At 41.0% G+C, this 14,519-nt stretch overlaps 1 protein-coding gene across 1 annotated transcript in view; it reads left to right on the top strand.

Annotated features, from left to right (window-relative positions):
- LOC147886459 (ABC transporter B family member 23, mitochondrial-like) overlaps window positions 1–14,519 on the top strand; it is a 94,216-nt gene that overhangs the window by 62,039 nt on the left and 17,658 nt on the right. The window contains exons 5-9 of the mRNA XM_087395650.1: window positions 197–357; window positions 658–729; window positions 928–993; window positions 4,975–5,148; window positions 5,310–5,380. Of these exons, the coding sequence (XP_087251776.1) occupies window positions 197–357; window positions 658–729; window positions 928–993; window positions 4,975–5,148; window positions 5,310–5,380 (544 nt within the window). The remainder of the gene's footprint in view (window positions 1–196; window positions 358–657; window positions 730–927; window positions 994–4,974; window positions 5,149–5,309; window positions 5,381–14,519) is intronic.

Here is a 14,519-nt window from a genome sequence, read left to right as displayed (position 1 = left end):
GAACACACCGTGCTATTCGTTAGTGAGTCACATTAGCATGGACAAAATGAGTCTATAGTACTTCACATCTGCATTTTTTCTGATTGTTGAAGCATGAATTTTATGGCTATGGATTACTCTATCATATATGACGCAATAGACATTTTGAAATACTGCAGATTTTGTTCATAATCATGTGCATTTATGGCATTTTCAGTTTTCACATTCATCCCCACTGCTATTGAGCTCGGCTTAGTCTGTGTACTCTTGGCACAGCAAGTTGGTGTAACGGTTGCAGCTATTGTACTCTTGACATTCAGCGTATATGTTTGGTGGACAATTAACATCACCAGAGCTGCTGCTTCAAGCCGCAAAGAGGTTGGTAGTTCTTCTCTATGTGTACTATTTAACAACTTTTCTAGGCACCATAAATGCTTTGGTGCAGATTTGTGTCTAGAAATGATATCGAACATATCTATGATGTTTTTAGGATGGATCACAATCCGTGTCGTAGATAAAATAAGTGGAGAAGTTGCTGCAGCCAGAACTCTGTTGTTCTCAATAGCAAATTGTATGGATAGTTACACAAAGCATACAGTTGCTTTTTTTAGGAGTCATAACTTGAAATGTCCTCTTTTGCAACATGAAAGTGATGAATTTTTGGCAACGATTTCTCAGGCAAACAAAGTTGAAGAACTTGTGACAGGGAAGGTTGTTGATGCACTGCTCAATTACGAGATGGTTGTTCAGGTACCCAGTGTTTTGAAAGAATGGAATTATGAAAACCTCACTCAAATATAATTTATAGTTTCTGTATTGATTTTGTGTACTGAGATGGCACGTAACTTACTTCACATTCAATTGTGGTCTACATCCAGCAACCTATGATAATCCTGGTTTACATATTTTCCATTGTGCCTCTGATCATTTTGAATATTTGGGCTGCAGTCCAATAACCAAAAGCTGGAAGTCCAGCAGTACAATTCGTTATTGAAAAGGCATCAAACTGCCATGGTATCTCTCTTGTTTCCATCCTGATCTGTGCAGTTTTACAACTGTTAGAATAAATTCTTGCTTTAAAACTTTGTTTGGTACAAAAGCAATGTATGTATGTATGTGCAAAAGAATTGAATTGGAATGTTGCTTTCACACTTCTTGTGGATTTTGTTTGATAATTTCATATTTAATAGACTCATCTATTAGGTATATTTTACATCACCCACAGCTTGCTTTTTAAAATCAAGTTCATGGCTTTTGCAAATCTCATGTTTTCAAAACATTGCCTGATTATGCTAATTTGCTATGTAGACAATTCTATCTTAGTCATATCAAGAATGCCATTGGGATATCTATACGATATAATGTATCTTTAAGCATGGGTAGCCATTTCAGAAACCTTGTCCTTGTTAAGGGAGAAAAGACGAGAAAAGTGCAGACTTTTGAATACTAGGAACAAAAATAGATGCCTCTTTTTGGGCACTAGATTACCTATGTTGTTCATTCAATCCCACCCCACTTGATAATTAATATTACATGGGGAGTAAAAGGTTGGAAGCTTTTTCATTTTAGAAATTTGGGTTGAAGGATTCCTGGTCCTGTTATCTTGAGATAGCTTGTGCATTTTGAGATAAGTTCCCTTTTTTAAGGATCCTTAGGACTCCTTTCATTATTTTTGCATACAAGTACCAATTTCTCGATATTATGTGTGCAAAGCCACAATTATGAAAGGAGCCACTGTCAAGCTGAAATGATCTTGTGTGTAGCCAACCATGGAACCATTTCGGAGGATCTGTGGCAGGCATTGGTAGGTTTTCAGCATCAGAACATCAATGTCGAGATCTCACCTAATGTCTGTTTTTGGCGGTCTGACCCTGTCGAAATCTGCACCAACTTTAATTAACATCAAAAGCATGGATTTTCAACCCTCAAACTGATTCTACCTTGCAGGCTTCAGACGATCGGATAGTAGGGACGATGTAGCTAATGGGCCCTAGTTTTTGACCGATGGGTTGAATTTATCTTGTCTGCTTCATGAGCTCTGAAAGCTCGATGGTGATGTGACCAAGATAAATAGATAAATGCAGCAAGTTGCAACCTAACTAGATAGCCACTATGTCTTGCAAATAGCTACAAGCCACATGGACTTGTCATGCTATTCCTCTCCCCTCATGTCTAACTGCAGCTAGCTGGTTAGTATTTCCATTGCTTGGAAGATCCGGCCTCCTTTTTGCACCAAACTAGCTAGTGTATCATGTTGGTGTTCTTTGTCTACGCTTAGAAACAATGAGCTGTATACATCTCACGTTCAGATGCAGCAAGTTAGGTGACCTATCATATTTTTCTCATCTTTTTGAGCACCAGCTCGCGAGTTGTAACCAGTTCTTTTAGAATATTCTTCATGCAACAAGCAAGCGGGTTCTTATTTTTCATCAAACTTTGATTATTCTCCGACTTACGATTATTTTCACTAGTCTTTCTTTGTGCACCAACTTAGCTAGTGTGCCATGTTTTTTGCTTTCTGAGCCAGTCAAGTGGTTCTTATTTTGAACTCAAAATCTCTAATGTTTAAGCTAGCTATTTTGTCATGGTTTTCACTTGTTCCAATACCAGCTCGCTGGTTGAAATATTTCAATCACTCAGCATTCTTTCTACATGCAACAAGCTAGTTGGTTCTTATTTCCATCAGTCAGCCAGCTATGTGTAGTTAAATATAACAAGATTGTTGGTCTATCACGTTTCAGTTCTGTACTTGTTCTAGACCAACTAATTGATCCTAATACCACTACGGGCTAGGTGGTTGCTTCTAATTTTACATGGACATGGCAGTGAATCACGTTTCTTAGTCTTCTAATAGTGTTTGTTAACAAGAATTGAGTCTGCAATCATAGATGTTGTAACATTCACAACACTACATTATAACACAATGTAGAGGAACAATATAAATAATGTAATCGATATTTGACAGCTTTTTGACATATTCACAACAGACATTACACTATCTTCTCATTGAAATTATTACTAGCAGGTGCTTTGAGGCAGGAGGCAAAGAAGAATGTAAAGATTGTAAGTGACATTTTACATAATTCAAACCAAATATTCCACTATTGTGCCTCTTCTAGACAAGTTTTCTTGTCCTGATAATATGTACTGGCTTCGACTCTTAAATAGATATAGCATGGAAACATATTTCTTGGTCCCCTAACAGTATGTGTCGACAAAACTTTGCATTCAAATGATTTATTTGTTTGTCGTAGACTAGTTGGCTGGTCCAAATAAGAACCACTGCTAGCTTCTATTCTTACACGTACACCAGCATTGAAGCATATTTCTTACAAATTTTATCACGACTCCAATTAGTTTGGCAATTACACCAAAAAAACAATGCAATCATTTTAACGAAAGCACAACCATAACCACAACTAGCTAGTTGGTCGCTTCTAGTATTCGATAACAAGGCTTTGCATTAACAGAATCTAGGATTCATAAAGGGTTGTTTGTAACAATCATGTTATGGGGAGTAGAATGCATAGGATGAGAAAAAGAATGTACTAGGCTGTCTCCTCAGTTAGGCTCTGCCTTCGTGGAAGCATAAGGAGAAGAAGAATGTAAGGAATGCAATTGAATTCTAATCATTTAACAAAGCCATTAAAAACAGGCTAGCAAAGCTTAGAATCATCCTGTGACGTCTCTGCTCTTGGATAATACGTGACTTTTCCATTGGCTTTCAAAGAACCAACTTGCTAGCCTTGTCTAAGAATGCCAAGAGTAGACTCAACAAGCTTATCATCAACGTGAAGCATCTGGCCACTTTTAAATAGGACGCTCTCTTGTCGAGATTAACAGTTTCGATCTGTTTAATAAACCGTTCAAGAAAGAAAGTATTAGGGGAGCTGCTAAGGAGGATCTGTTGTTAATGGATTTCTTTGAAGTTTAGCTGTTGAAACTTTCTGAATGCTTTGAGGTGGTAAATTCATCTTTGTGTTATGTTGCTTGCTAGAGATACACGCTAGGGACATTATCATAGATGCATGATCAAGAGAGACCATGTACTGGGGCATAGACATTGGAGTCATCTTAGACATCAACTATGTACTAGGTTGTGGACAGTGAAATGTCACACAGCACCTCGTTCCCAGCTTCCATCGAAATTTGTCACCAGAAAAAGTTCAAGCACTGCTACTAGGCGAGGAAATTTATAGAGATCAATGCTGAGTTAGATGTTGGCCTGTAAGGTGGCTGCAACAGATATGACGAATCTGCATGCAGGAGACAACAGATGCATTTGCATCTTTCCTGCTGCTACAGCATTATCCAGCTCAGAACACCACGATCCAACAATTGTTTAATAGAGGGTTTATTGTGATTTTAATGTGTCGAGGTAGAGGTGTGGAACATAAATGTGTTATTGGTATCATTGCGGCAAGGGTAGAGAGATGATATCACTGTTTTGGTTGGAGATCTTTGACACCCTATGCAGCTAGTAAGAATGAAGATTGGCGGTTTCTATAGAGGCTGTTATAATATGAGTAGAAGGTCCTCAGGGAGTGGGACTTCCTTTATTACATAGGATGGCGTGAGGTGGACTCCACATCGACTGTTCTAGATTCATATAATGATATGGACCCATCTTTCAGGCACTCTTTGTTGTGCATCACTTTTGGTACTGCGGCATCGATGAGGATCCTTTTATGCATATGGCTACCAAATGTCATGTGTCATCTTATGGCACTCTTGAACTCCTGTCATAAAAAATTAAGGCTCATTCTGACCCATGTACTATATATTGTATCTTGTTATGCTAATGTATCTGTAGTACAAATCAGGCAATCATGCATACATTCTTCTTTATTGTATGGATGAGGTACCTGGTAAAAAGAAGGCATGCTTTCCCAGAACATATCTGAAAGATCTAGGTTTGAGTGCTGGCTTGTTTTTTGGAGGTGTGAGTGTATGCAGCTTTGCTTGTGCTAATAATATCTAATTTTGAATCTTCAGCTGGATGCAGAACGATTGTCAGCACTGTTGAATGGTGGTCAAGCCGCAATTTTGGCGGTGGGAATTGCAGTCGTCATGGCTTTGTCTGGTCTATCTGTTATGCAAGGCACCATGACCATCGGTGATTTGGTCCTTGCTAATGGACTTATTCTTCAAATTTCAGGACCTCTGCAGGTTGCTTTAAGTGTTGACATCATGATTTGTGGGGAAGTTTTTGGGACACATGTATTTTTAACTTGGAAAATGAATAAATATAAACCGGATGATAGAAGTTTTTGAAGTTAGAAACTGCTTAAATGTCTCTTAGCTTAGAAATGTTACTTCTGGGTTTGCAGTTTCTTGGATTCCTCTATCGAGATTTAAGGCAATCTTTGGTCGACCTTGACTCTTTATTCAATATCCTGATGTGAGTAAGCCACAACACAAAGCTTTCTTTAATCATTCTTAAGCTATTTCTACAACAAAACTGAATATGAAATCCTTCTATTTTAACAGGCCTTTAATTGCTAATGTCTAGCCTGGAAGAATTATTTTGATATTCTAGGCTTCATTTTGCTTGTATTGGTAGGGCTTATTGCATAAGGCAGTTGTTTTGTACTTGGTGGTCTCACTGCATTATACGTGTATTAATTCAGTCTTGAATGTCTTAGTCTTAGCCTGGAATTTTTATAATCACGTTTCGTTCTTATAGGATCCTTCTTATCAAGCAGGTGAAAATTTTGATCCAGCTAATTGCCATTCCAAAATAGCACACGAACATCATACCTTGATTTCTGTTTCTTGAGTCAAAAAGTACTAACAAGTAAAGTGTTTATTCTGGTAAAAGCAGTACGAACGCCCAGAATGCGACATATAATCCTCAGCAAATCAGTTTAATCTACAAAGACTAAGGTAACACACAAAAAATGCACACGGGTGGAGAATTTTGTTCTGTGATATTCGAATCTCCAAGTGCTTAGGAAGGCTATGGCATCAATATTGTATGATTCTAGCGAAGCCAAAGCTGCAATCCTTGATATTTCTATAATTATAAATAAGGTCCATGCATAATGCTGCAAGAGTGTCCTCCACAGGCAGAACATGTACATTGATGATGTGTGCCTATCTTATCTTTCCAAAAAGTAAAGGAGACAGTTATCTGCCATATGACACACAATATCAGTTTGGGTGGGGGTGTCTTGGTTGGTTTGTAACACAAGAACACAAGTGCTATAATAAAGACCAGGAAATCGAGGTGCTCAGTAGTTGTTTGCTTCTGCAAACCTTGCACTTGCTCCCTTAGTAAACTATTGAAACAACAATGATGCATGCATTTATTGCTTAGTGGCATGGACCTATATTGAGTGAACCAAAAGGGAACATCAATCTTCTTCTTTGTGGTTATCTGTGAGTGATGATGCTATGGAAATTGAAATTCCCTTGGCTCAATTAACGTCACTGCCTGGCTAGTTCTCATGGGCTTTTTGGCAAAAACATTCTCAATGGCGGCCCTTCATTGAAAGCACAAAAGAATGTTGTATAAGGCATTGCTTGAAGCGTCAAAAACCCCGTCAAAGCCATGCAAGAGGCAAGTGTCCAAGTGACTTATCGTGGCAAGACATGGCCTCCAAGACATTGGAATTAAAATAATCGATGCCATAAGAGGAACTTCAAAACTGACCATCTACTGTGGCTGGCTAGACTGATTAAGCCAGGCTGAAGAAAAATACGTTGGCAAGCAAATGACTTCATGGCAAGTTGTTGTAAAGGTGTTCTTTGGCACCTAGTATCCAGGCCTCCTAGGTCTGTTTGATTAGCTAGAGAAATGATAGGCTGAAAGGCGTAGAAGGGGGTGGTCCAACGGATATAAGAGAGGGTGGTGATGTGAATTCTTCTTTTTCTCATCTCATTTACACTCAATATAATAATGCTTTATACATCACACGAGTAATGTCAAAACAAGAGCTTTAATGCATGCAGACTGAGCAAACATAAGGCAAATACACACTAAGGACATCAAGAGGAGTAATTGTTGTACAGTTAGTAACATGTCATCACTAATGGATAAGCGGTTGGAACACAAAGCCCTAAGTTTGTCCTTTGCGTTGGAAAGCTGGAATGACATCAACCAGGCTGAGGATTGTCTTAAACCTAGCACAAGTGTCTGTCCCTAGAAAACATATCAAATCTAATACGTGAGAAATATATGATCCCGTGGCTAGGGTGGAAGCTGTGATGTGGCATCACTATGCTCATCCTTTGGAGACTAGCGGTGGGGTGAGCTCAAGGAGAGCCCAATGATGAATGCAACTCTTTGAGGCATGAAACTCGTGATAGGCACTGATGGCGGTTTGTGTGTGTGGTCCATTGTGGTTTCCTAGGGGTGGCTCTGTGTTGGACAAGTGCCATAGTCACCCCCGTTGGTCGCGTCCTTGGTCTGGTGAAGATGGAAGGGAGATCCCAAGTATGATATATGTATCAACCCGTTGTCGAGTCTCTCGTGTTGCTAACTCTGGATCACGGCCCCGTCAACCACCCGAGATATGCAGGTCCGTGTCATGCTCTAGTTAGAGTTTGGCTATGTACCCTGACCTTGCCCATGTATCCTCAGGAAATGCTCTTTGTGTCTAACGGCCTCATGAATGAAAGCTGATATGGGTAAGACAGGAAGATGGAGAGGGGTCCAAAACTATCCCTGATGAGAGAGTGATAACGACCTCAGATCTCATAGACCACAGGGCACCTAAAAGTGAAATGCTCCTCAAACTCAATCTCTAGTAGATCACATAAAGTGCAGATGTAGTTCTCTAGGTTTTCGCTTAGCCCATCCACTCTCAATACAGAGTCGGTGCAATGAGACACAAAAGCCGGATTGATATTCTAAATGAACGGGGGAGGTGGATTTGGGTATACCTTGGTGGATCGATGAAGCCCTCCTTTGAAATCTGTAAGCAATGGTCCATATAAAAGCTAAGCTTCACTCAAAGCTCGTTGGGTGCCAATGAGATGTAGTTGTAAAAGATCCTCTCAGATGGTTGACCTCGTGATGTGTAAGAGAGCCTCAATGCTATACTAAAGGGGGGGTAATCTATCCATGTGGAGCCCCAGACCCTCAAACATGCTCGTGCCAACATCTCTGATCACCCTTAGCTGCTAAGGTCATGGATGAAGATAGAGCCAGCCATGGTAATCTACACCATCGTGAAGTGCAAGAGCCCTAGTCCTTGACTGAGTATAAAGGTATGTGATGACCTGGAATACTGCATCAAGCTATAGAGGAGATGCATCGAACTTAGCCAGAACTATTTGATGTGGGGCCGATGGCTTGCTGCGGATCATCCATGCCAACTAGAGAACCTAGAGCGGCTCCCCAATCTGCCTCTGATAAATCATGCAAGATTTTGAATGCGTATAGCTCTATAAAAGCTTCTCTCGGATAACCTGGTTGAGCTCGTGATATGTAAGTGGAACAGAGATAGTCTCAATGCTATACTGAAAGGGGGTAATCTATCCATGAGTCCCAAACCCTCAACCAACCTCCATGTATGCTTAGACAACATCTTCAATCACCCTATGGTGCTAGGGCCATGGGATGAAGACAGGCCAGCCATCGTAAATTATGCCATCCTGAAGCGCAAGAGTCTTAGTCCTTGACTCGATAAAGGTATGTGATGACGTGGAACGCTGCATCAAGCTATAGAGGAGATGCACCGAACTCAGCGAGAATTATCTGATGTGGGGCCAATGGCTTGCTGCGAGTCATTCATGCCAGCAAGAGAACTTGGAGCCGCTCCACCCGAGCCCAATATACCTCTGATAAATCAGGCCCCAACAAGGGTTGCCATACATGTTTGTTGGGCGGACCAAGGAATCAAAGAGAAGAGGCTGGAAATGAGCACTGCCGCTCGAGTTGAGTAAGCACGGCATACTTCTTGCTCAGTCAGGCCTGCATTGCCGGTCGCGTCATGAAAATCGGGCCAGAGATTAGAATCCCCAAGTATGTACATGATGCAACCACCTCCACTAGTAACCCATCTAGAGTGAACTGCTGTCTTTGCATGGCTGCTCGAGATGGGTTGAAGATCATGACCTTGGTCTTACCAAGGTTGGCCTTCATGTCGTATGACTCCCAGAAGGTGTGCAATGCATCCAAGTGTCCTTGGAGGCCCTTTGCTATGAATGAGAGCAAGACCACATCATCTGGGTATAAGAGGATCTGCGAGCGAGAGAGCAAATGGTCTCCCCTAGTGTCCCAATGAAAGTCTCAAGCTCATCTATGTAGAGGTCGAACAAGATAGGTGGTCCAGATTTTGGTGTCTGTGAGAGGGGATGGGGCTCGTCAAGAAACTTCCTCCAAACGTTACTACTAAATAGAATGTTTATTAACTCCTTGTTTCGGCAAATGAAAGCTTGCTTCTTCATCTCTGCCTCACTCGGAAGATGATTTGAGTGTTGCTGGCAGAAAGCCTTACACTTCTCATCGTATCAGTTGGTACAAGGTACTGAGCCAAGAGCCATTGGACGAATGGGCACAACTTGCTCAAGCACGTGCTGATCATTTTTCACGACAGTTTGGGAGTCTGGAGTCCTCTTTGCAAGAGGTTTTGTTGGCACGGAGCTAGCTACTAGAGCATGTTCTCCCATTATTGTTCCTGATCAGGCTCTTCAACTTGAGATACCTTTTATAGAATAGGAGCTTCTTGATGCTTTGAAGTCATCTGGTAAATGGAAATCCCTGGGCTGGGATGGCCTTATAGTAGAGTTCTTTCTAGCCTACTGGGATGCCCTTAAGCATGTTTTGTTGCAAATGATTAATACTGCCTGGCAAAACCAGCAAACACCACATGCTTGGAAGAAAGGGCTAGTTAGACTGATTCCCAAGAAGCATCTTTGTGAATCCTTTGCTGATTGGAGGCCTATTACACGCATGCCAGTCATCTATAAAATGATTGCCAAAATGGTGGTTGATAGATTAAAAGATTTCTTGCATGATGATGTACATCCTACCCAATATGGCTTTGTTTCTCGCAAACACATCAATGGTAATATTGCAAATGCTTATGTTGGGATAGAATATGCAAAATACACCCAGCAAGATGTACTCTTGCTGCAAGTGGACATTGCTAAAGCATTTGATACCATGCAGTGGGAATTATCTCGCAGACTATGTACTCATTGGGCTTTGGACATCGAATGCAGCATGTTATCTATTGGTTATAGAGTGATAGTAAAGGCGCATGCATCTTATCAGGAGATGTTTCTTATGAATGGACTTTATATAAATCAGTGAGACAGGGATACCCTCTTAGTGCATTTTGCTATATGCCATAGCTACTCACCCGATGCTCTGTTATATTGATCATCTTGTGGCTACAAATGTCTTGCATGGTCTACAGATACATGGAAGAAAGCCCATGATTGCGAAAGCTTATGCTGATGATTCGTTCTTCACTCCCATGAACACATAATCTGATCTTTCGCAACTCATGATGGCTTTATCCTTGTATGGAATAGCTGCTGGTTTGTAGGTGAATTTTCAAAAGTCTAAGCTTCTACCAACGCATGCTAAGGATTGGCATAGATTATTGTGGGCGGGAGAAGTTATCTTGGCCCATCAGCTTGTTCAACATCTTGGATACTTTTGGGATGGAACATCACTTGCTGTCAGCAAACAGATCGGGTACTTGCAAAGCTTCGAAAGAAACTAGAATATTGGAAATCAGCCACTTGGCCTCTTCATGTTTGGCTTTGAATTGTGAAATCAATTTTGGTGGCTTATATTCAGTTTTTCTTGCCTTTGATCATGTTTGATTAAAAAGACATTTCGTCTTTCATGTCCACTATTATGGAGATTTTCTGGTGCTGAAAGCATGGCCGTAAGAGTATCAGATTACTCTCCATGTAGAAAATCTATGTTTCCCAAAGATGCATGGTGGCTTGAACATATTGAATATTCATATCCATATCTTGGCTCAAAAGGGAAAAATGATGCTGCATTTTTTACAGGGTGATCAGCCTTGGGTGCCATGATGTCTCATTTACTTTTGCAGTTGAATACTCCTGCTTTTGGGCATTGGCATCCCACTCCATGGGACTTCATTCTGGGTTACAGTTAAAGGCTGTCCTTTTGTTTCTAAAATGCGATTGGCCTGGAAGGAGATTCTTTCTCATATCAAATGGAATGGTCGTGACTCTCTGGATGGCAATTCCTTGCCTGCGGAGAACCTGCACTGTCAAAGGTGTTTGATCAACCTCTTGCTTTGCGGGAACCTAGGCACTCGTATTTTGTCTCGTCTAAAAGGCATCATTGTTGTTGGTGATGTACTTCATGATGATTGTACTTTATTGCCTTTTCCTTTTGGCGGCCAGACAATATGGCTTGGGGATGCATTATCAACCCTCTGGCACTCTCTTTCTCAGATGCTTCATTCTTTTTTGCGAGTGCCTAGGTTGGAGCTTACGTTGATGGCATGGTAGAGCAAACCAATGAATGCCTTTATAGTCTAAACAACAGTCATGTATCTTTCATGTCTCATGCATGCCCTGTCTATATATGGAACTGCAACTGGTATGCAAGTAAATTTTCAGAAATCTAAGCTTCTCCCTCTCCATGTGAAAGATTGGGTGCCATTTTATGGCGGGGGCACATTGTTTTGCCAACTCAGCTGGTACGTCATCTTAGGTTACTGAAACCGGACCAAAAACCCTCAAACAAATCTGTATTCAGCTTTGAAACCCTAAAAAGGAATCAGTGCTGGTACAAACACAGCTTGGATCTTCGATTCACAGCAAATAATCACTGAGATAGATTTTCGAATTCCATAGATAACACGGAAAAACAGCATCTAATAGCTTCACTTGACGATGAGATGAAGCAGATTTCTTTTGGGAATCAAAACAAACTGAGAGAGGGAGAGAAAGAATAGAGATTTCTACTTCCACGCAATATTTTTGCAATATTTCACAAGAACTTTGCGATAGAAACTGGAGAACACAAAGTGAAATCTGAAATCAGAATTGCAGCACTTATCTCAGAGATTCTTCGTAGATGCAGCACGCGCAACACAATAAGGGCCAGACCCCCCCGAAGGTCTTTATTGCAATAAAATAATACTTTGTACAACTAGCTCTGAAAAGAGCATGAAGCTGAGTACAACTATTGAATGAATTTGGGAGGCCTAGGGCCTTTCTTTTATAGACTAGGCCTAGCAAAAAGCTAGGGCCTGCTTTCTAAAAGCTACTTTTACAAAAAAACCAAGCTTTTATCTCGTGGGCCCTCCTTTTAAAGAGGTGCCCCGCTTGTCCATGCTTTTAGGCCTTGTGGGAACTACTTTTTGTGCATTTCTTCCCACTCTTGGGTTCTTTTTGCACTCTCTTAGGGACTTCATTCTGGGTTATGGTTAAAGGCTGTCCTTTTGTTTCTAAAATGCGATTGGCTTGGAAGGAGATCCTTTCTCATATCAAATGGAATGGTCGTGACTCTCTGGATGGCAATTCCTTGCCTGCGGAGAACCTGCACTGTCAAAGGTGTTTGATCAACCTCTTGCTTTGCGGGAACCTAGGCACTCGTATTTTGTCTCGTCTAAAGGCATCATTGTTGTTGGTGATGTACTTCATGATGATTGTACTTTATTGCCTTTTCCTTTTGGCGGCCAGACAATATGGCTTGGGGATGCATTCTCGACCCTTTGGCACTCTCTTTCTCAGATGCTTCATTCTTTTTTGCCAGTGCCTAGGTTGGAGCTTACGTTGATGGCACAGTAGAGCAAACCAATGAATGCCTTTATAGTCTAAACAAGAGTCACGGATCTTTCATGTCTCATGCATGCCCTATCTTTATATGGAACTGCAACTGGTCTGCAAGTAAATTTTCAGAAATCTAAGCTTCTCCCTCCCCATGTGAAAGATTGGGTGCCATTTTATGGCCGGGGCACATTGTTTTGCCAACTCAGCTGGTACGTCATCTTAGGTTACTGAAACCGGACCAAAAACCCTCAAACAAATCTGTATTCAGCTTTGAAACCCTAAAAAGGAATCACTGCTGGTACAAACACAGCTTGGATCTTCGATTCGCAGCAAATAATCACTGAGATAGATTTTCGAATTTCATAGATAACACGGAAAAACAGCATCTAATAGCTTTACTTGACGATGCGCAGATTCAGATTTCTTTTGGGAATCAAAACAAACTGAGAGAGGGAGAGAAAGAATAGAGATGGCTACTTCCACGCAATATTTTTGCAATATTTCACAAGAACTTCGTGATAGAAACTGGAGAACACAAAGTGAAATCTGAAATCAGAATTGCAGCGCTTATCTCAGAGATTCTTCGTAGACGCAGCTCGCGCAACACAGTAAGGGCTGGACCCCCCTGAAGGTCTTTATTGCAATAGAATAATACTTTGTACAACTGGCTATGAAAAGAGCATGAAGTTGAGTACAACTCTTGAATGAATTTGGGAGGCCTAGGGCTTTTCTTTTATAGACTAGGCCTAGCAAAAAGCTAGGGCCTGCTTTCTAAAAGCTACTTTTATGAAAAAACCAAGCTTTTTAGGCTTTCTTTTTAAATCTGGTGCTTTTGGTGCCTTTTTTATCTCGTGGGCCCTCCTTTTAAGAGGTGCCCCGCTTGTCCATGCTTTTAGGCCTTGTGGGAACTGCTTTTTGTGCATTTCTTCCCACTCATGGGTTCTTTTTGCACTCTCTTAGGGACTTCATTCTGGGTTACGGTTAAAGGCTGTCCTTTTGTTTCTAAAATGCGATTGGCCTGGAAGGAGATTCTTTCTCATATCAAATGGAATGGTCGTGACTCTCTGGATGGCAATTCCTTGCCTGCGGAGAACCTGCACTGTCAAAGGTGTTTGATCAACCTCTTGCTTTGCGGGAACCTAGGCACTCATATTTTGTCTCGTCTAAAGGCATCATTGTTGTTGGTGATGTACTTCATGATGATTGTACTTTATTGCCTTTTCCTTTTGAAGGCCAGACAATATGGCTTGGGGATGCATTATCGACCCTTTGGCACTCTCTTTCTCAGATGCTTCATTCTTTTTTGCCAGTGCCTAGGTTGGAGCTTACATTGATGGCACGGTAGAGCAAACCAACGAATGCCTTTATAGTCTAAACAACAGTCACGGATCTTTCATGTCTCATGCATGCCCTATCTTTATATGGAACTGCAACTGGTCTGCAAGTAAATTTTCAGAAATCTAAGCTTCTCCCTCTCCATGTGAAAGATTGGGTGCCATTTTATGGCCGGGGCACATTGTTTTGCCAACTCAATTGGTACGTCATGTTAGGTTACTGAAACCGGACCAAAAACCCTTAGACAAATCTGTATTCAGCTTTGAAACCCTAAAAAGGGATCACTGCTGGTACAAACACAGCTTGGATCTTCAATTCGCAGCAAATAATCACTGAGATAGATTTTTGAATTTCATAGATAACACGGAAAAACAGCATCGAATAGCTTTACTTGACGATGAGCAGAAGCAGATTTCTTTTGGGAATCAAAACAAACTGAGAGAGGGGGAGAGAGAATAGAGATGGCTACTTCCATGCAATATTTT

Source organism: Dipteris shenzhenensis, chromosome 24, assembly GCF_047967505.1.
Source record: "Dipteris shenzhenensis isolate YYH24624 ecotype China chromosome 24, Dip_SZ_1.0, whole genome shotgun sequence".
NCBI lineage: Eukaryota > Viridiplantae > Streptophyta > Polypodiopsida > Gleicheniales > Dipteridaceae > Dipteris > Dipteris shenzhenensis.
The sequence above is the reverse complement of the archived record's forward strand: the minus strand, read 5'-3'. Positions and strand labels throughout refer to the sequence as shown.